Below are 21,230 nucleotides of genomic sequence, written 5' to 3'. Positions count from 1 at the left end.
TGCATCGGCACGCGGACTCTCAACCACCGCGCCACCAGGGAAGCCCTTTTTCATTGTTTTATTACATTCACCTATTTGTGTCTTTTTATATTGTTGAGTGTTGAATTTTGTTGTAATCCTTTAATGATTACAACATTAAATAAGAAGTCTGCCATCACTTTTATTGTTGTTCTACTGCATGTAATATGCATGTTTCTTTGGCTGCTTTTAAGACCTGATTGTTATATTTAGTTTTTAACAGTTTGACTATGATATACCTAGGAGTGGTCCTTGTATTTCTGCTGCACTATTTATAAAGAGACAAATACTAGTAACAACTCAAATGTCTAAGAATTTGAGAATAGCTAAATATTCATTGATACAATGGAGCAGCATTGAGTAAATATGTAGATTATATTGGTACAAGATAAAGTATATATGAAATAATGTTTAGTAAAAAGTAGAATGTATATATATACAAAGATTTGAAAAGGGAAAAATGTTTATACAAGAAACATAAATTTAATAGAGTTATGTAAGTAGTTTTTTAAGGTAAAAGTTTTCTTCCTCTGAAAACCTATTTTTTATACCAGATTTTTGAGATATAGTTCACATATCACAAAATTTTCCCATGCAAAGTATACACTTAAAGTATACAATCTAATGGTTTTGAATATGTTCATGGAGTTGTTCAACCATCACCACAATCAATTTTAGAAAAAGTTTACCACCCCAGCAAGAAACCCCATACCTTCTAGCAGTCACTTACCATTCCCCCAACACCCACAGTCCTAGACAACCACTGATTAACTTTCTCTCTCTGTGGATTTGCCTTTTCTGGACATTCTATATAAATGGAGTCATACAGTGTCTGGTGTTTTCTGACTGGCTTTTTCACTTAGCATAATGTTTTCAAAGTCTATCCATGGTGTAGCATGTATCAAAACTTTCTTTTTTATTGTTAAGTAATGTTCCAATGTTATCATTTTTATATCATAATTAACATTATAGTAAAGCCTTTTAGGGTAGATTCCCTAATATGGAATTAGTGGATCAGAGGAAATGAACCTTCATTTCCTATTGTATTTCAGTCTTATTTGTCTATATACCTCAAAAGACTACATCGATAATGTGATTTTACATTAAATTCCTGGAAACACAAACAAACATTAAAGAGAAAATCCTTTGATCACTGCTCTCTCCCACTCCACTCCTCACCCCTTGGGCCTCTTCCTCTACTTTCTACCCCTAGAAGCAGCCATTATCCTGAGTTTGGTACATATCCTTTCAACTCATTTTTAAAAAGTCTCTCCTCCTATCTTTGTCCATATATGCATATGTATAGACACATTTTAAAGGTTTTTAATTACATGTTATATGGAGGTTAATGAATCCATTGTGATGCCTGCAACATAAATCCCTATGTGCATTATTAAATAGAACAAAAACTAATTATTATCACTTCTATCCTTTCCATTAATATTCATATCATATAAATAAACCATGGTGTAATGGGAGATCTGAATCCCTATAATTGACTCTAATAGCCATCCTAATAATTCATCCCATGCCCTCAAGATAACACCATACTGTATTTCAGGAGGCTATTTTAATTTCAAGGAAGGTAAACAGGATTAATTTCAAGCGGCTGCAGATTCTGTGTGGGACCAAAGCACTCAATTTGATTATAGATTTGATAATTGATTAACTCATTCTTAAACTCCAAAAGTGATATCTAAATTACTGTATAATGGGAGTAGACAATCGGCCATTTAAAAAGTGGAACCTTGTGAACTAACCCAAATATTTAACAGGCACTCTGCTGGTATTTGGTTTCATAGGAGAAAATATTTGATTATTTAGGTTTGGAGGAGGACTCTGGCATTATCCAGCAGTCAGAGTGACTGATCAGGTATAACAGGTTTCCTGGCTGCAGTATGAAATCTAGATGGCCATGATTTGTTACTCAAATCTCTTGATTTTTTTTTTCTGGAAATGATTTCTCTTTATACAAAATACCTGGTGGCAGCACATATCATTCATATTTTCATGTAGTTGAGTCTGAATTTCTCATGTTTCCTGGGTCTTCTTTAAACTCTGAGGATTAAGATACCATCTCAGGTAATCTTAAGGCAAAGGCCATTTGGTTATTTTTCTTAGCAGCTGGATCTGCAACTGTCTTAAACTATCTTAAGAAAAACTAGGGAAAGGACTGAATAATAAGACCCCAGGGCTTCCCTGGTGGCGCAGTGGTTAAGAATCCTGCCAGTGCAGGGGACACTGGTTCAATCCCTGGTCCGGGAAGATCCCACATGCTGCGGAGCAACTAAGCCTGTGCGCCACAACTACTGAGCCTGTGCTCTAGAGCCTGTGAGCCACAACTACTGAGCCTGCATGCCACAACTAATGAAGCCCGTGCGCCTAGAGCCCCTGCTCTGCAACAAGAGAAGCCATGGCAAGAGAAGCCCACGCACCTCAACGAAGAGTAGCCCCTGCTCACCGCAACTAGAGAAAGCCCGTGTGCAGCAATGAAGACCCAACACGGCCAAATATAAATAAATAAAATAACTTTATAAAAAATAAAAATAAAAAAATAAGACCCCATACCAAAATTATTTTTAAAGTTTCAAAATTTTAATTCACTCTATTTAAAAACACTATGCTGCCTTTTTAGATCACTCTACCACTAAATCACTCATGCTAAAATACTATATTGCCTTTTTTAGAAGACGAGAAAGCAGTGCTACCATTTTTTTTTCAGTTCGTTTTGAATTAGAATTTAGTAGGAATATCAGACAGATACTAGTTGCAGCACTTACCTATATTCTAGCTCATCTTCCCCGTGCATCATGGAGGACCTACTCAGTAAATGGAGTTGGGCATTTACATAAAATAGCAAGTGAGGAATGAGCAGAAGCACTGTGCTCGTGTAGTACCCACACTAAGACCTTTGAGGCAGTGAGAAAAAACAAGATGTGCAGTAAGCCTAATTCAGTTTGGATTTATTTTGTATTAATGATTAGTGTAAAAGAACTGTGCCCATTTTAGCTTATAATTAGCATCCACTTTATAATTAGCGAACCCCTTTTTCACAGAGCTGTAACCTTTTTTTTTTTTTTAATTAATTAATTATTTATTTATTTTTGCCTGTGTTGGGTCTTCATTTCTGCGCGAGGGCTTTCTCTAGTTGTGGCAAGTGGGGGCCACTCTTCATCGCGGTGTGCGGGCCTCTCACTATCGCGGCCTCTCTTGTTGCAGAGCAAGGCTCCAGACGCACAGGCTCAGTAGTTGTGGCTCACGGGCCCAGCCGCTCCGCGGCATGTGGGATCTTCCCGGACCGGGGCACGAACCCTTGTCCCCTGCATTGGCAGGCGGACTCTCAACCACTGCGCCACCAGGGAAGCCCAGAGCTGTAACCTTAATTTTTTTTTTTAAAAAGAACATCTATTATATGTCAGATTCTGGATATGGTGTTTTGTGTATCTTTCTCTCCTTGTTCAGCACTTAACAGGCTTTTCCGGGCGAGTAGGTATTAGTATTATTCCCATTTTTTAGATGAAGTTCAAAGAGGTCAGGAGACTTGACCAAAGACTGACTGGCAACTGGGGGTTGGGGGGAACCATTTTGAAATGTGGAAGGTCTGCCGCCCCTTTTCTGGTCAGGCTCTAACCCAGAGCTGGGTTTAAACAGCCTAGAAGGCAGTGAAGCGGGACAAATGCCGGGCTTCACTTCACCAGGCTCTGCTGCCAGGCAGATGTGTGACCTTAGGTATTTGGACTGCAGTGGCCTCTACCCTGAAGAGAAGATCTTTCCACCGCAAATCAGATGGTCCGCGAGGCCTGGCGATCCACGTGCTGCAGGGCCCAGTTTTGACCATTTCTCAAACCGGTGTTGCTGGAGGAAGCCAGCTGACTACCACGTCCTCCTTGGAATTTACCAGGCCTGCCGTTTTCAGTATCTGTATGCTTATCAAGGTGCAAAACATATTAACACAGAGCCTGGCCCTGAGGGCACCTAGGTTTCCCCACACCGCCCCCAGAGTCCACTGTACGAGAATTGGGGAAGAATCCTGGGTGTTTATTGCTAATTACATCTCCCTCGTGGGGAGAGGCTCTTGACAGCGTTCGAAGTGGGGTTCTGTAGACGCTGCAGACCCAGGGCCGGTTTTCTCCGGAACGCGCGTCCGGGTGTCCGCGGCGGGGTGGAGGAAGAGAAGAGGTTGCCGGAGATAGCCACAGCGAACTCACGCCCTCCCCCTGCGCATCCCGCGGCGCCGGCCTCCGCGGAGGAAGGCGAAGCACAGCGGCGGCTGCAGGCTAGGCACGGGTTGCGGGCCCAGGTGCCACCGCGGGTGCTTCCTACGTCCCCACCTCCTGCCCCCGGGCTACCGGCCTGTCCCCGCCCCTCCGCCTGCCTGCAGGTGAAGCAGCCAAGGCCGCTGAGTAGGTGCGTGGGGATGATCTCACCCGCGCGCTCCGCGCCAGGAGGAGGAGGAGCGGGAGCAAATCCAACTTCCGGGTAGTGAAGCCGCAAGCCACCGGCATCTTGCTTTTTCTTCCCCCTCCCCCCACTGTACCCCTCGCCTCTCCCTCCTTTCCTTTTATTCCCGGCCCCACCTGCCAAAATGAACAGCTCGGACGAGGAGAAGCAGCTGCAGCTCATCTCCAGTCTCAAGGAGCAAGGTAGGCGGGCGTGTGGCCGCCAGGTGCGGGCAGCCGCGGCCCATGGGCGGGGACGGCTCCAGGGCGCTGGCTTTGCGGTGGTGGAAGCTGGGCGGGAGGTGTTGCGGCCGTTGTAGTCACCCCCAGGAGCTCCGTCACCCGTGGAGAAGCATTCTCCGCGCCCCGCGCGCTTTGGCGAGCTCGGGGCAGAGGATAAAGTGCTTTGCTTGTGCCTGGGAGTGTCGTGCCCGGCAGGGCGGGAAGCGCTACGCGTTGGTCGCTGTAGCGGGCAATGGGGGTTGAGGGGAAGAGCCAAGGATTTGGCGGGGACGAGGTCCCACGGTACCACCATACACTAGGGGGAAGCGAGTGGGGCAGGTTATTTTGTAGAGGCGGCGGTTTAGGCAGCTCTGCTGGCCTCGCTCCCTGGCCTTGGCCCCACCTTGCACGTTGGCGCCTGCGGCGCTGCTTGACAGCCTTTCCGAGCTTTTCATTCTGGTTTGGCCTAGTTCCTCTTTCCTTAGCAGCGAGGATTTGCAGGCCATGGTGTGTTTTATCGCTTCCCATTTTTAGCAATTTATTTGTCAGTGAGGCAACACCCTGCCTGTGCGGGGCTTCTTGAATTAGGACTTGGCTCTGGTTCGCAGGAAAGCCATGTACATGCATTTCTGCATTGCCTGGTAGCTAGATAAAGAACTGTTTTAATCTCTTAATAAAGAACTGTTTTAGTCAGTGATTTTCATCACTTAACCACACTTCTGAACAAAGCCAAATTAAGATTAAAATTATTATTACCCTGACCAAAGGTGGCCTGAGAATATGGGTCAAGAAAGAGGAACCATGCAGATTTAGGAAGTAAAAATGTGTAGGAACATATGTTTTTCTGAATAACTTACCTACGTGGCCGTATAGTGGAAGGGGCCCCGCTCTGTGGCTAATCCTGGTGTTTAATCCCAGCTCTTTCACTTCTCTTGACTTAACTCACCAACTCTGAACTTGGAAGAGTCTGTTCCCTTCCGTGGGTCTTATGGTTAATCAGGCCTGACCTGACTAGGCGCAAGAGCTAAACCAGATGATTTTATGAGGTCTGTCCAGTACTGTGGCCTGTTGCTCCTTGAGACCACAAACATACCATTCATAAGGGTATTTTGATCCCTCTGGAGTCCACACTCCTGAAAACAAATCTCAGTGTGACTGTTTAGTAACTGTGTGACCTTGGGGAAATTATCAATATTTAACCTCTCGAAAATGGACAGAACACATTCCTCTGTGGTATCTAGCATCTAGAAAGTGCTGGATAAATATTAATGGCTTTTGCCTTCCCAAGTACCATCAACTCCCATCCTAGGTTAGTCTAAGGTCATAAAGTCACAAGAATCAGTGAATCTAGTGGGTGGGCAACATGCCTTTATCTGGAATTTCTCAAGTGTTTTAGTGAAGGGCTGGATTTTATTAGTATTTTATTCCTGATAACACTACCCCCCTCACCCAACATAAAGACTCTTAATTCGTATTCTAGACTGTTGGAGCTTTCATTATTGGTAATATCTGTCAGTGGATACCAGATCTTTTGATGGATGGTCAGTTTTCAAATAATGTTAAAATTTAAAATTTCACTTCTTTTCATTATGTATATAATTTCAAGGATAATTTAACGTTGCAGATAATCCACAAGTTATTTATATTTGATTTTGGAACACATCTCCATCTCTGTGTTGGATTTGAGACTTGAGAAAAACGGACGATTCTTAAGTTTCTGGTTCTCCAGTTATGTTGGAAAACAAACAGATCCATGCATTAATATTTTTAGAGGATATATTTTCTCAATTTGGGGCATGTCAAAGGCAATAGAACAGTTAGACTTTGAAATTTGTGTTGCTTAAAAAGTATACTTTTTTTTTTAGGATATTGAGTCTGGTTACACAGGTGTTGGGGTTTTTATCAGCCCATGGTGTAATTTTTATACATTTCAAACTTGGGGCATTTGTCAGTGGATCATAGACTGTGATAGCAAGTGACTTATTTCAAGAGTATTTAATTGCTGTTTAACCTACGGAACTAACTGGGGAGCTAGGGATTTGAGGTGGAAAACCTGGCAACTATGTGTTTGGGCTCTTACCAATATTATGATCAATTTTGTAAGCCGGTGTGTGTGATTTATTTTTAAAAGTAGACAGTACTTTTTACCGCCTGTTAACATTGTGAATAATTCCACTACTATTTAATGTGAACAAGAAGAACCATTATCGATTAAATACTCTGTTTTTCTTTTTTTAGGCTGAGTAAACCTATTCATTTACTCCTTTGACAAATACCAGGTACCTGTCATATGTGAGGCCCATGTGCTGGGCACTGGGGTAAGAGATGGTGAACCAGACAGACAAGTTTATTGTCTAGTAGACAGTCATTAATCAAATAATCATACAAATCAGTTTGTACAATTAAAATTTTTTTCTAGGATAGATTCTTAGAAATGGAATTGTTGGCTTAGAGGGCATATACGTATAAAGTTTTGCTAGGCATTGCAAAAGTGCCCCCCTCCCCAGATGGCTGTACCAGTTCACATTCCCCCCAGAAGTGTCCATTTCCCCATGCATTGGTCAACGGTGACCAACAGCAGTCTTTACTAATTTGACAGCCTGACAGGTTGCTTAATTTTTGCCAATCTGATGAACAAAAATGGTACCTTTAAAAAATTTGTTTGACCTGGTAATTAGTGAGGTTTGAAATCTTTTTACATGTTTGTTGGCCATTTAGGTTTCATCATATCGTTTCTTCCCTAGTGTATTTTAAGTCTAAAATTTGAACCCATTCCCCAGGAGGGTGTTCAGAAAGAAGGTTGCCGTCAACTCTAAATGGCAAAGCTGCCAGCAGCCTTCCCTAATGTGAAGTCTTTAGTGGTGTGGTGAATAAGGTTGCTTTTGACAAAAGTTGTGAAATGTAATGACGCAGTCTGTCATAATATGAACAATCTCTAATTTATACTTAACATTCCCTAAGCTCTATGTCTTATAAATCACACCCACTTCTGAATTACTTCAAAACATTGTATGTTCCCTTCTAGTGAATGGTATAATTAGCTATATTATGTCTTTCCAGAAAGTTATATTATGTCCCTTTAAAAAAAATTAGCCAGTGTGCGATTGCTTATGTTCAAGCAGATGTTGAGGTAATGAGGTAATTCTCCTTTTGTCTTTTTTGCGGCTTTATTTTATTGGACTGATTGACATCTTCAATGCACTGAGAAATGGCAACTTGCGATACTATTTCCAATGCATATTTCCTAGCTTACTAAAGTGGACGTTTTCCTTACAAAACATAATACAATGTTCAGAATTCTGTTGGGAAATGATAGACTTAGCTCAGCATTTGTTTAAGGTACATGATTTTCTTTGTATTTCATTCAGCCCACATGCATTGAATATTCATAGCCAGGCACTGTGCTAGGCCTCAGAGATATAGAGATGGAAAAAACCTTGTTGCTGCTGGTGAGGAGTTCCTAGTTTAGAGATGGTGGTAGAGTGTCTAACTGGCCTCATTTGGGTCATGTGTTTAAAGTCCTTTGGCCAGGGAAGGGCAGGGCACCTTGATTGGCAGCCTCCACAAAGACCAATGGATAGGAGTAGTCCAAAAAAGACTGGTGTGCCACTACCAGAAGCGGGGATGCGGGTTAGGAAGACACAAACAGCAGATGTCCACTAAACTGTCATCATCATAATGCCATGTCATTTGGATCTTGTTGAGGAAGTTTTGAAGAGAATGATTGCCACTTAGCAAAAAGGATGTTCTAATGTAAGACCAAAACAACAACAACAAACAAATAAAAGTTATGGGCTATTCTTGGACTGACACTGTTTAAAATGGTAAGATAATTGGTTTTAAAGCAAGGTAACCTTCTTTCATCCTGAGGGTTGGTATCATTTTCTCCAAGATTATTGAGCTAGTGCTTAAGGTTCACATGGAAATTTAGTCAAGTTTATTCTTAGAACAGAGTTAGTAATTAAAAGAGGCTTCCAGGCCTTCCCTGATGGCGCAGTTGTTGAGAGTCCGCCTGCCGATGCAGGGGACACGGATTCGTGCCCCGGTCCGGGAGGATCCCACATGCCGCGGAGCGGCTGGGCCCGTGAGCCATGGCCGCTGATCCTGTGCGTCTGGAGCCTGTGCTCCGCAACGGGAGAAGCCACAACAGTGAGAGGCCCGCGTACCGCAAAAAAAAAAAAAAAAAGAAAAAGAAAAAGAGGCTTCCAGTGTTCCCTTGGCTTTCAGGCTAGAAAGTAGCTAGAGCATTATTTTGACAAAAGGGTCTGAAACTGTTGTCTACCACAATGACCCTATTTATCTGGAAAAGCCGAAGCATTGTCAATCTCGGGTCCATACAAAGTCAGTCAGTAGAAAGCCGTTTGGGACTAAATAGTTGCCTTGGTGTCAGGTGCAAACTTGGCTTTACACCACTATTTTCCAAGTGTGATCCAGGGACCAACTGTATCTGAACAGCCAGGGTACATATGTACTTACTTAGTTACCTCTGAAAAGGCTGGTAAATTTATATTTCTTCATCTGTTTACATTTTTGTAAGATTTATATTTGAAATTTTTTGCTTTTAGAACAAGGTATTACATGGATTGAGAAAACTGCACAGAATACAAATGAACATCTCAGTGAATTATTTTTAAAAAGCAAGTATGTTTCTAACAACGCTTACATCAGAACATTTCCAGAAGCCCCTTCATAATAACCCCTCCAATCACTATCACCTTCCTCTTCCCAAAGATATCCAATGCCACCAAAGATAAGTTTTGCAAGTTTCTGAAATTTACATAAACGGAATCATACAGTGTGTATTATTTGCTTCTGTCCTCTTTCACTCATTATGTGTGTGAGATTTATCAATATTGTCGCATGTAGTTACAGTTCATTTGTTTGCATTGCTGAGTAGTATTCCACTGTATGAACATACCAAAAAAAATGTAAGCTAATATAATGGAGATCAGGGGTCAGCAGACTTTTTCTGTAAATGGCAGAGGTAAGTATTTTAGGCTTTGTGGGCCATATGATTTTTGTAAACCAGAGTATTAAAAATGCATTTTCCTAAAGTTGGTGAGACACTGCCAAAGAGTCCCCAGTTGGGGTGACCCTCTGTGAGATGGACATTCAGCATGGCCTGAGGAACTACAACTTCTAGTCAGAATTTCACTATTCACCTAACACTGCTGTTAGGTAGATCAGTCTTACTTTTTTTTTTTTTTTTTGCAGTACGCGGGGCTCTCACTGCTGCGGCCCCTCCCGTCGGGGAGCACAGGCTCCGGACGCGCAGGCTCAGCAGCCATGGCTCACAGGCCCAGCCACTCCGTGGCACGTGGGATCCTCCCGGACCAGGGCACGAACCCGTATCCTCTGCATTGGCAGGCAGATTCTCAACCACTGTGCCACCAAGGAAGCCCTTACTTTTGTTTTTTTAAAAAATCAAATTAAAAAATAAACATATGCTCACAGAAGAAAAAAGCATATGGAGTAAAAAGTACAAGTTACCTGTTCCTTCTAACTCATTATTTCTCAATCTTTATTTCATTATACTCTCCAAAGGAGTCTTTTTAGACATTTTTTCCCCTAATTACTTCCCCTCCCCATGAAATTTTAATACCACAGATACACTCTGCATCTTTTTGTGTACTGTGATCCTTTGGAGAGCTACAGGCCATTGTCATATCTAATATTTTTTTCCTCTTTGAGGGTGACCTGCTGATAATGCATGTTCTAACCCCATTTCCATTTCTCAGAGTTATCTAGTGTTAACCTTTTGTTGTATTTCCTTCTGGAAATTGTGTTTCTATGTACATATATATTTGTCAGTTAATATATATTATAGAATTCATACCAGTACATATAAACCTTTAAAAATTGATTGCATAATGTTCCCTGTATGGATCTCCCACAACAGTGTAGTTAATGTCCTCTGGAAAACAAACTTCTGTATTTCTATTTTTTTTAATTTAAAATAATGCTTCTGGCAATAGAGAAGAGTTGGAGACATCAGTATGAACTCATGTTTAGCTTAATATAGATACCAATGGTTACATATAGAAATATTTACACATGTGTATATATGTATTGGGTTAGTATACAGACACTTATTTCCTTGCTCTTTCAGCTGAGAGCCTAGGTGTACCAGTAACAGTGAGCACATCTAGCTCCAGAACATGGCTTGTAATACCATTCTCCAGTAAAAGGAACAGGGCTCCTGGGAGAAATGGCTGATTCTAGGGCTGGAGTGACTGGGGCAGGATATATACAAGATGAGCCTGGAGTATCTTGTAGTTATTAGAAAGTAAGGAAGTGCTCAAAAAAATGAGCCCACAATGATGGGGATATGTCAAAGAGATATGGGAACCAACTGAAAGAACTTCCAATGGCCAAAGATGGAACAATTTGAACAACAAAATACTGGATTATAACCCAAAGTATAAAATAAATATTCATGAGTCCATACTGATATAAATAAATGAGAAGAGACACATCTTCCATGCGGAACAGTTCCAAATAATTTATGTATCCTACCACTCAAAGGGCCGTGGAGCATAATGCCCTGCTCTGTAAGTGTGGGTGTGCGTAGTGACTTGCTTCTAAAGAGAGGACAGTATGAAAAGGGGGGTGAATAGTAACTTTAAAGTGGAGAAACCTGGCAGACATTACCTCAGTTAGGTGATCTAGGTCAACTTCAATATTGATTTAAGTCATGTTGATAGTATGTACCTTTGATGTGAGATGATGAAAATGGCACTTCACCTCTGTGGTCCTCCCCTAAAAACCTATAGCCCCAGTCTCATCATGAGGAAAACATCCCAGGTGGGGGAACATTTTACAAAATATCTGATCAGTGCTCCTCAAAGTTATCAAAAACAAGGAAACTCTGAGAAACTTGTCACAGCCTAGAGGTGTCTAAGGAGACATGACAACTAAATATAATGTGGCATCTGGATGGGATACTGGAACAAAAATAAAACATTAGGTAAAAACTAAGGAAATAAGATAACATATGGACTTCAGTTCGTAATAATGTGTCAGTATTGGTCCATTCATTGAAATAAATGTACCGTACTAATGTAAGATGTTAATAATAGGAGAAACTGGGTGTAGGGTATATGGGAGTTCTACTATGTGTATAGTTTTGCTATGAATCTAAAGTTTATAAAACCAAAATTTATTCAAAACAGTAATGCTGCTTACATCCTTTGTACACATAAATCTCTGTAAGTGCAGCTGTAGGAAAAATTCTCAGAAGTGGAATTGTTAGATCCAAAAAGTATGTATATTTTAAACTTTGTTGTGCTGTAGATTTTATTCTCTAGAACTGTTAACACAGCCAATCTTTGCTTTAAAATGTAGAAGGAACACTGCTTTTTTCTCTGCTTCCCATGTTGGCTAAGCGTTTTATTTCATTTATTTTTTATTGATGTATCTAAGCATTGTAAACATTAAAACACGAGTTCTGAATTTTTTGTTTGGTGCAGTGAACAGTAATATATTAGGATCCTTTTAGTTACTTGATTCTATCTCAAATCCTCTATGGCACAAATCAGGGTATGATTATGAGATTGAGATTGTATATATAAATATCTCAACATATATGTATGTACATATACATACACATGTATATATATATATTTGTTTTAAATACGGCTTTGAGGAGCAGTTTTAGATTACAGAAAAATTGAGCAGAAGGTACAGAGAATTCCCTCATCTCCCCCCCTCCCCCGTTTTCCCTTATTATTATCATCTTGCATTAGTGTGGTACAGGTCTTAGAATTGATGAGGCAATATTGATACGTTATTATTAACTAAAGTCCGTAGTTTACATTAGGGTTTATTCTTTATGTTGTACATTCCATGGGTTTTTACAGATATATGACATGTACCCATCGTTACATTATCAAACAGAATAATTTCACTGCTCCCAAAATTTCCTCTGTTCTACGTGTTCATCCCTCTCACCTTACCCCGGAACTCCTGGCAACTACTGATCTTTTTACTGGCTCCGTAGTTTTGCTTTTTCCATAATGTTATATAGTTGTAATTGTACAGAGTATAGCATTTTTAGATTGGCTTCTTTCATGTAGCAGTATGCATTTAGGCTTCCTGCATGTCTTTTGTGCTTGAGAGCTCATTTGTTTCTCTTTATCACTGAATAATACTCCATTGTATAGATGTACCGTTGTTCGTTTATCCATTCACTTGTTGGTGAACATCACGGTTGCTTCCAAGTTTTGGCAGTTAGGAATAAAACTGCTATAAACATTCATGTAGTGGTAGGGTATGGGGGAAGGGAATAGTCCTGTGATAGGGTCTCTGTCTTTAAGTGAGCCTGCGCCCCAGAGCTGTGACTTTCACGAGTGCTTCTCAGTTCCAGTTTTCCCTGTCCATGAGACAAGAAGGCTACAAGGTGCTGGAGTTGGTTATTACCTTCCCTTTAATCTGTTAGGCTCTAATAAAATAATTTCTCTTGAGGGAAGGTCTTGTTATAAAGAACAGAATGCTCTGGGCATATTTCGTGATGGCTACTTTTCCCCTCCCCTGCCAGAAACAGTAGGGAAGTTTTCTCAGTATTCACTGTGAGGACCTGGTAGTACTCCTGGAGTTAAAACTCAGAAGTGTCGGGGCTTCTTAAGATCGGTCCACGCCTAGAGTTTTTAACTCTCAAACTTGTTGGAAATGAGCCTCTAGCAATTTGTTAATTACAGTTGATATTTTTTTCCCTATCTTGGCACATGAGGGTGTTTCTGCACCTTGGCTTCTGCTCCAGTAAGTTGTGATCCTCTGTATCTGTCTGAGTGTATCTCTAATTTTTGGAGTAGTGATTTGCCCTGCGACTTCAATTCTCTCATGGATCCAAGAAAAGTTGTTGATTTTCAGTTTGTTCAGCATTTTTTGTTGTTGTGAGGACCAGAGTGTCGGCTTACAACCTCCTTACATGCCAGACCAGAAACCAGACTTATATACGTATTTTAAAGTTCTCGGGCTTCCCTGGTGGCACAGTGGTTGAGAGTCTGCCTGCTGATGCAGGGGACACAGGTTCGTTCCCCGGTCCCGGAGGATCCCACATGCTGCGGAGCGGCTGGGCCCGTGAGCCATGGCCGCTGAGCCTGCCTGTCCGGAGCCTGTGCTCCGCAACGGGAGAGGCCACAGCAGTGAGAGGCCCGCGTACTGCAAAAAAAAAAAAAAAAAAAAAAAAAAAGTTCTCAGTTTCCTTCCTTTCTGGTGGTTAACTTGAAGTCATTAATATAGTTTGTTGAGATTACTTCTTAAGCATCATTAAATCATTAACACTGTACTGTGTGTTCTATCAGGTAAAGAGTGAATTTCAGGTTTGCTATAATTTCTTTTTATTTTTTTTATTTATTTATTTTTTTTTTTGGTACGCGGGCCTCTCACTGTTGTGGCCTCTCCCGTTGCGGAGCACAGGCTCCGGATGCGCAGGCCCAGCGGCCATGGCTCACGGGCCCAGCCGCTCCGCGGCACGTGGGATCCTCCCGGACCAGGGCACGAACCCGTGTCCCCTGCATCGGCAGGCGGATTCTCAACCACTGCGCCACCAGGGAAGCCCATAATTTCTTTTTAGATATGAAATCTCTCACCTTTATTTTTTGATCAGGTTTTCCAGCAGTGTTTCCCTGGCTTTTCTAATGCTTTAATTAACAACTGAGGTATAAACGACTTCTCTTTCTATTCTGGCTTTAAGAGCAGGACCTACTGAGATGTGTGCAGAAGGGAATAATGTCCTAATTGAACATTATCTGTTATGACTTATGTCCTCATACCCCATTAATAAGAGAGGTTTCAAGGCTCTATGAGCCTCAAAGATGTAAACTCAGTGGTTGAGAATATACATTAGAAGATCTCATGAGGCAGTGTTTTTCTGGTTATATTTGATGGCTATTTAAAGCTTCATTTTTATTAAGTATCTTGTTGTAACATATGATTTAAGAGGCCCTTTTAATATGGGGAGGAAAGTATGTGCTCTTTCATGATTTGTTCATGTGAAGACCTAGATCCATCCTTCCTCCTTCCTGAATTTAACACACATTTATCAAGTGTCTACTGTTTGACAGCCATTGTGCTAGAAGAGGGCATCTGGATGCATAAAGACATAGTCTTCAACCTAGAGGGTTATTTCTGGTCTAGTGCTGTAGCACACAGCACACAGTAGTGCTCATAAATGTTTTTTACATGGATGACCTTTAGGATCAGTAGACTGGTTCTGCTTCCACCATTCCTTACTGTGGGATTTGACGTTTCTTTGCACTTGTGTCTTCACTTTTAGAAGGGGGATGTTAATATTTGGCTTAATTGCTCTATATCACAGATTTATATGAACCACTCATTCATTCAACATAGGCATAGACTCTGTGCTTTGTATTCTGCTGAGTGTAAGGTATATAGCAAGGAATTGAGTGGGAGAAAAGATAAGAAAACAGACCTGTGTTCAGACAACTTATAATGTTGCATGTAGATGCTCCAATAGAGATCTATGAACAGTGTACTTTGGTAGTATATTAGAAATGTAAATGCTGATTTTTGCCCCCGTTATATGGGGAGAGTTTCTTAGAAGAAATGACAGTTGAACTGCATTGCAAAGGAGGAGGCAGGGAAGATGCGGAAGGGAAGACCTTGCAGGCAGAGGGGAAAATATTTGTAAAGACACTTGGGTATGAAAGGTCTTAGAGGGTTTAGGGAAGCATTGGGACTTTGGGTGTGATGGAGTGAGTGTGGTCTCTGAGTGGGGAGAGGAGAGGAGAGTGGGGTTCCCAGGTTGTGAAGCTAGTACCTTTGGTGGCTTTTAAACAAGAGAATGAAATAACCAGTTTTCTTTGTTACAGTGCTAACTAGTATCTACCTTGTAAAGAATGAACTTGGCGTAGAGGGAAGCTAGAGGCTAGATGAGAGGGTTTTGCTATAATTGAGGGTCAGAAATAGGGCAGAGATACTGACGATAGAGGAAGGGCAGATTGGAGAGACATTTTGAGGTCTGAGCAGTTGACGATCCTTTGGTGGTGGGGGAAAGTGTGGAATCAAGGGTGATCCTGAGGTACTAGCTTGAGAACTAGGTAGATGATGGTCCTGTATACAGAAAGTAAGAGGTTTGGGTGAAATGGAATTGATGAGTTCACTTTCTAACATGTTGAGTTTGAGGTACTTGTAAGGTATGTGGACAGAGATGTCCGGAACTGTACTGTTCAGTAGAACTTTTCAGCTGTGATGTAAGTGTTCTGTGTCCACTGTCCACAGTGGTGGCCACTAGGCACCTGTAGCAATTGAACACTTGAAATGTGGTCAGAGCAGCTGAAGAGCTGAATTTTAAATTTTATTTAATTTTAATTAATATAAATGTAAGTGGCTAGTGGCTACCATATTTGATAGTGCAGGTCTAGACAGTGTTGGTTGGAAATACTGTTCTGGAGCTAATGCTAGGATAGGGTGGTTAAGCTTCCTGGGTCTGAGAGGTTTCCAGGGGCACTGGACTCTAAAATGCTAAAACTGGAAAAGGCCCAGGCAAGTTGATTGTTGCTCACCCTAGCCAGAGGTGTTATTGGCCTGTAATTCTGAACTTTAGTTGTCATGTTTCTCAAACAACTAAGTCTACTCAGCTGCTTCCTGGGACGGCTATGTCATGGTTTGCAGCTTGTAAAGAAAATTCTCTTTCTTGGCATTAGCGGGTTAGAATATAGAACCAGCATGATTCTTGAAGCACATGCTTTGCCTGATATTCTCCTTGTTTTCTCTACATTTTCCTGTTTCTTCCATTCTATACTCCTATGTAGTGAGTCCCCTCTTTGGCTGCACATTAAAATCACCTGGGGTGCTTACCTCTTAAAGAAATACAGATGTCCAAGGTCCACCTAGTTAAATCAGAATCTTGGGTTGGGGGTGAGTGGAGAGGAGGCTAGAGAGCTGTAGGATTTAAAAGCTCCCCTGGTGATTCTAATGTGCAGCCAGGATTGAAAAGTACAGCTTCAGACATGCTTCCACTTCTTTTTTTTTTTTCCTCCCGTTATGCGGGCCTCTCACTGCTGTGGCCTCCCCCGCTGCAGAGCATAGGATCCGGATGCGCAGGCCCAGTGGCCATGGCTCATGGGCCCAGCCGCTCCGCGGCACGTGGGACCCTCCCGGACCGGGGCACGAACCCACGTCCCAGACTCTCAACCACTGCGCCACCAGGGAAGCCCCACCTTCTTTTTTTACTACAACAAACTACAGTTGATCTTTAACCCCCTCTCTCCTCCTTTTCTTTGGTGGAAGGTAGTAGTACTTAGGATTTCAGAGATTTTCTGCTCTGCCATCTTTCAGGCCATGTATCACCGAAGTAAGCCTGAGACCGAAGGCATTAGGGAGCAGCCTAATCTCTTATCATGCTCACAGATTTGACATACCTTGCTGTATCAGTAATGATAATCTTCGTTTAACATGCATTCAACATTTAATATGCCTAAGCACTCTTGTTGCATGTTAGCTCACCTACTCTTAATAAGAACACTATGAGAGATGTACAGTTATTATTCCTATTTTCCAGGTGAGGAATCTGAGACGCAGAGAGTAACCAGTTTGCCCAAGGTACCTGGCTAAGTTAAGTGCTTGGGCTGCACTTTTAAATTGCTGTGCTGTGTGACTTTACAGTATAGTGAAATATGCTGTATCTAAATGCAAGGGATGGAGTCTTCCCAAGTTGCAGATGTCTTTCACATGACAGAGAATTGGTCAAAATCATTTCTTCTTTTTTTTTTATTAGTTCAAAATTTGGCAGATCTCTCTCATCAAAGCACTTGAGTTGCACAGCTCATGTTAAAAATTTTTGAAACTGTGAGCCAGTTGTGAAACAATAAGGCTTTCTCTGTGACCCTTTGGCATTGCCAAAAAAAGAAGTAGCTGAATAACAGGTTATTATAGTTTTTACCAGTTTTCCTAAAGATGTGGTTACACATGTTTTCACTATGATATATGTGTATGTGAATATTGTTTAGGGCAGTAAGCTTGGTTTTTTTAAATTCAAAGAAATAAAAATATAAGTAAATATTTTTCATTTATGCCCAATTCCCCAACTGCCCCTTCCCACTACCAAATGGATGAATTCTTCCCATACTTTTCCTCTCCTTTCCCTGTACTTGGCTTCATTTTTTTTTTTAAGTTGCTTACAGTCACGGAAAGCATATTTTCTGTGGTTTCCATTAAGATATGATAGGTAAAGGGTTCATAATTAATGCTTTTCATAAAGACTCAGTAATTGGGAGTCTACAGTGTTTCGCCTGGATTCTGTTGGCATTATAATGGAAGAACAGTATCGGTATTTTTAAAAAGGCCTTCATAGCCGTTATCTGCTGCTTTAAATAGAAAAAAAAATTTCTTACTGTCTTTTTTTTTTTGTATGTCTGTAAAGTAGGTCATCAGGAATAGAGTGGTAAATCAATTTTGATTTTTCAACTTTATCTAAAGATACTTTTAAATGTCAAGTAAACTAAAGCAAAATCTCTCAATAAAGTATTTATTTTTTGAAACAATATTAGATGTAGTAATAAGATTTGGGACCATGACTATAGACTACCTAATGATGTAAGTGCGTATTTTTAGGATCTCTTAGTTCATGTTTCTTTTTGTTAGAAAAAGGAAGGGGAGGGACGTTTTATTGAATTTTCAGAACTGAGGACAATTTATTTCATACTCATTGGTTGGGGTTTGTCTGATGGAGGCTGATAAGGAGCTGGTGTGCCGAGGGCTTCATTCTGTGATCAATCAAATCTTTTCTGTTGAAACTGTAATTATTTTTAAAAGGGCTGTATCTTTACATGTATACATTTAGCTATCTTATGGGCTGTCTAATTTTCAAAAATTAGAAAAGTTTTTTCAAAAAATAGATTCTTTTTTGAGTGTGGCTTCAATAAAATGTCCATTAATTCTTATTTAGATGGTTATGAAGTGCTGATAAAACTTCAGGCCATTGATGGTATAGTCTCATAAATATTTGTTTATTTGAATTGGATTTTAAGATTTAGGTCCGGTCATCATAGTAACTATTCTAAACCCTTCAGATCACTGTTGAAAGGAACAGCATATACTTTACCATCTGAATTGTTTTGGCGGTATTCTCTGCTCCAATGGTTAGAATCATACACTTTAGAATTAATGACCAGATTATCTGGAATGTTCTTGAAACCACTGGTTTCAGATTTTTAATTTATATCTTCAGGTTCTTCATAGAAATAGGAAGCTGTGTTTGTCTTTTTTTTTTTTTAAAGAAAAACTTAGCTTTTTGTAGATAAATCCCAATGAAATTTTTTAAAAGTAAAAGTATCAAAATCTAAACTTGATTATTGCCTGGCTCTCTGGTGCCAGTCAAAATGCTGGTCTGGGAGTGGGCAGCAGTTCTGCTGGGTCCACCTTAGACATTCTGCTCCATCATTAGTCCTAAATCAGTCTCTTTCTTCCCACCACACACTCTAAATGGCACATTCTCAACTGTGAGGCTATCTAAAAATGGTGCTTTGGCTAAGATGAATGTGGGAGTTCAGCTTGCTTTTCTGGCAGTGGAGGATTTTAAGTAGAAAACTGCTGCTTTTCCCACATACCTGGAAATAGTTCCAGATAATTCACATATTTTTCTAATTTAGTGAAATGAATCTGGCTGGGATCTGGTCATGGCTTGGTGGTTGATGATCTTGCAGTGCCTGAAAATAGTTGTTCTTAGCTGAATGCTCATAGCAGAAACTTTCCCCTGTGGATAAAGAAGATATGTGACACTGAGTTTATTTTCTGGAGGCCAATCTTAAATAAACCTGTGATTACAGCACCACAGACTAATCTTGCTGGAAGGAACTTCAGGGACACCAACCTGTCTCCTTTCACAAGTGTTGAACATCAAAGATGAGAAGTGACTTGTTATAGGCACTTATGGCTCATAGGTCTTCCTAATAACCCAGGATAACTGAAATTTGGCTCTGTGGGCTCACATCTGCTCTGGTCTCTTCTTCTTCCTTATTCTTTTTTGTTTTTTGCGGTACGCGGGCCTCTCACTGTTGTGGCCTCTCCCGTTGCGGAGCACAGGCTCCAGATGCGCAGGCTCAGCGGCCATGGCTCACGGGCCCAGCTGCTCCGCGGCATGTGGGATCCTCCCGGACCGGGGCACAAACCCGTGTCCCCTGCATCGGCAGGCGGACTCTCAACCACTGCACCACCAGGGAAGCCCTTCTTCCTTATTCTTAAAAGCAGGAGCCCTTCTTCTGTGGCCTCTTCTCCACCCCACCCAGAACCTTGTAAATAGACAATAGGGGTTAGTTGGGTTCCCAGGTTTTCCCATAGTAAACTTTTGATAGCATTATAACATTGCTTTCCTTTTTTTCTTTTAGCAATAGGTGAATATGAAGACCTCAGAGCAGAGAACCAGAAGACAAAGGAGAAGGTTTGTACTTTACCCTTTCTTTCCTCTCTTACTTGTGTAAAAGCCTAGACAGCATGGTGCATTGTTCTGCCACCAATTTCAGTTAAATGCGAATGAGAGTTGTTTTTTTAATTTCTTTTCTCCTGCATGTGTGGTTCAGGCTCATATCAACTCCAGGCTCCAGATGGTAAAGAATAGAAGGCATGCCACAGTGGGCGCTGCTCTGGGAGATTAACTACACGGCTAAATGTGCAGCAAGGCACCAAGCCAAGCAACTCAAGCCCCCAAGAATTGTACTTTTTCCAGCAGTCAGATTTGGGATTCTAGTGATGGAATTGAAGGCCTGAGACATTTACCTTTTGGGTTGAGACATATTAGATCTGGAGAGAACTCTTTGGAGTTAGTCATTGGTGTTTAGCTCAAATGCTTCCATAAACCCTTTGTATGTTTGCTTCCTCTAAGTATATGAATAACCTATTGGAAGTTGAAAAACACCCAATGTGAAGATGGTGAAGCGTGGTGAATATTTTCCTGGGCTCTGGCAGTTTTATTTTTTAACGGTTAAATAATTAAATTCTACTTACCTTTATGTCTCTGGACATATCAATTAAGATTCATGAATTTTTTTTAACATATATCTTTTTTTCCCTATAAGTTTAGGGAAGGGACATACAGAAGGGAAGGCTAAAAAAAGTAGAGGGACTGAGTAGAAAATGAAAAGGAGAGAGAGGGGCAACTGTCCGTTATTGTTATTTAGATATAAATGAAATTTATTTTAAAAATTTAAAATTTCTATTTTTAGAAATTTGTTTGATAGACCAGATATTTCAAAGCATAACATCCGTGGTGGAAAATTAATAAGACAGGTCCTTCGTGGTTATTAAAGAAGGTACTCATCATTGCAGTAAATTATGCAACCTTGTCTTTAAAATTTCAGAGTAAGAGCTGTAATGAAAATTGGCAGTGAGCTAAATATTTGTAAAACTTGTGGCATGTTTGTGGGTATTTACTGAACTCTTAAGAATCATATTTAACTTTTTTACTCGTATTAATTTGTCACCTATATAGATGTTGGTGTGGTGGTATTAATGGTAAGTCCTCTAGTTCAAAGCATATTATAATAGATTTTTAGATCGTTATTCTTCACCCACGTTCCATGCTCCTTTGCTCAT

At 40.9% G+C, this 21,230-nt stretch overlaps 1 protein-coding gene across 5 annotated transcripts in view; it reads left to right on the top strand.

Moving 5' to 3' along the window:
- Positions 1 to 4,249: 4,249 nt before the first annotated feature.
- SHTN1 (shootin 1) overlaps positions 4,250 to 21,230 on the top strand; it is a 106,398-nt gene continuing 89,417 nt past the window's right edge. For 2 of the 5 annotated variants that reach the window (XM_082641596.1, XM_082641595.1), the window contains exons 1-2: positions 4,253 to 4,661; positions 20,027 to 20,079. In XM_082641596.1, the coding sequence (XP_082497722.1) occupies positions 20,039 to 20,079 (41 nt within the window). In that variant the 5' untranslated portion in view covers positions 4,253 to 4,661; positions 20,027 to 20,038. Of the gene's footprint in view, positions 4,662 to 20,026; positions 20,080 to 21,230 lie in introns of all 5 variants that reach the window. The other 3 variants (XM_082641601.1, XM_082641597.1, XM_082641600.1) reach the window with 3 other exon arrangements.

The sequence above is a fragment of the Mesoplodon mirus genome, assembly GCF_964341445.2.
Source record: "Mesoplodon mirus genome assembly, chromosome: 2".
In the NCBI taxonomy this organism is placed as follows: Eukaryota; Metazoa; Chordata; class Mammalia; order Artiodactyla; family Ziphiidae; genus Mesoplodon; species Mesoplodon mirus.
The sequence above is the reverse complement of the archived record's forward strand: the minus strand, read 5'-3'. Positions and strand labels throughout refer to the sequence as shown.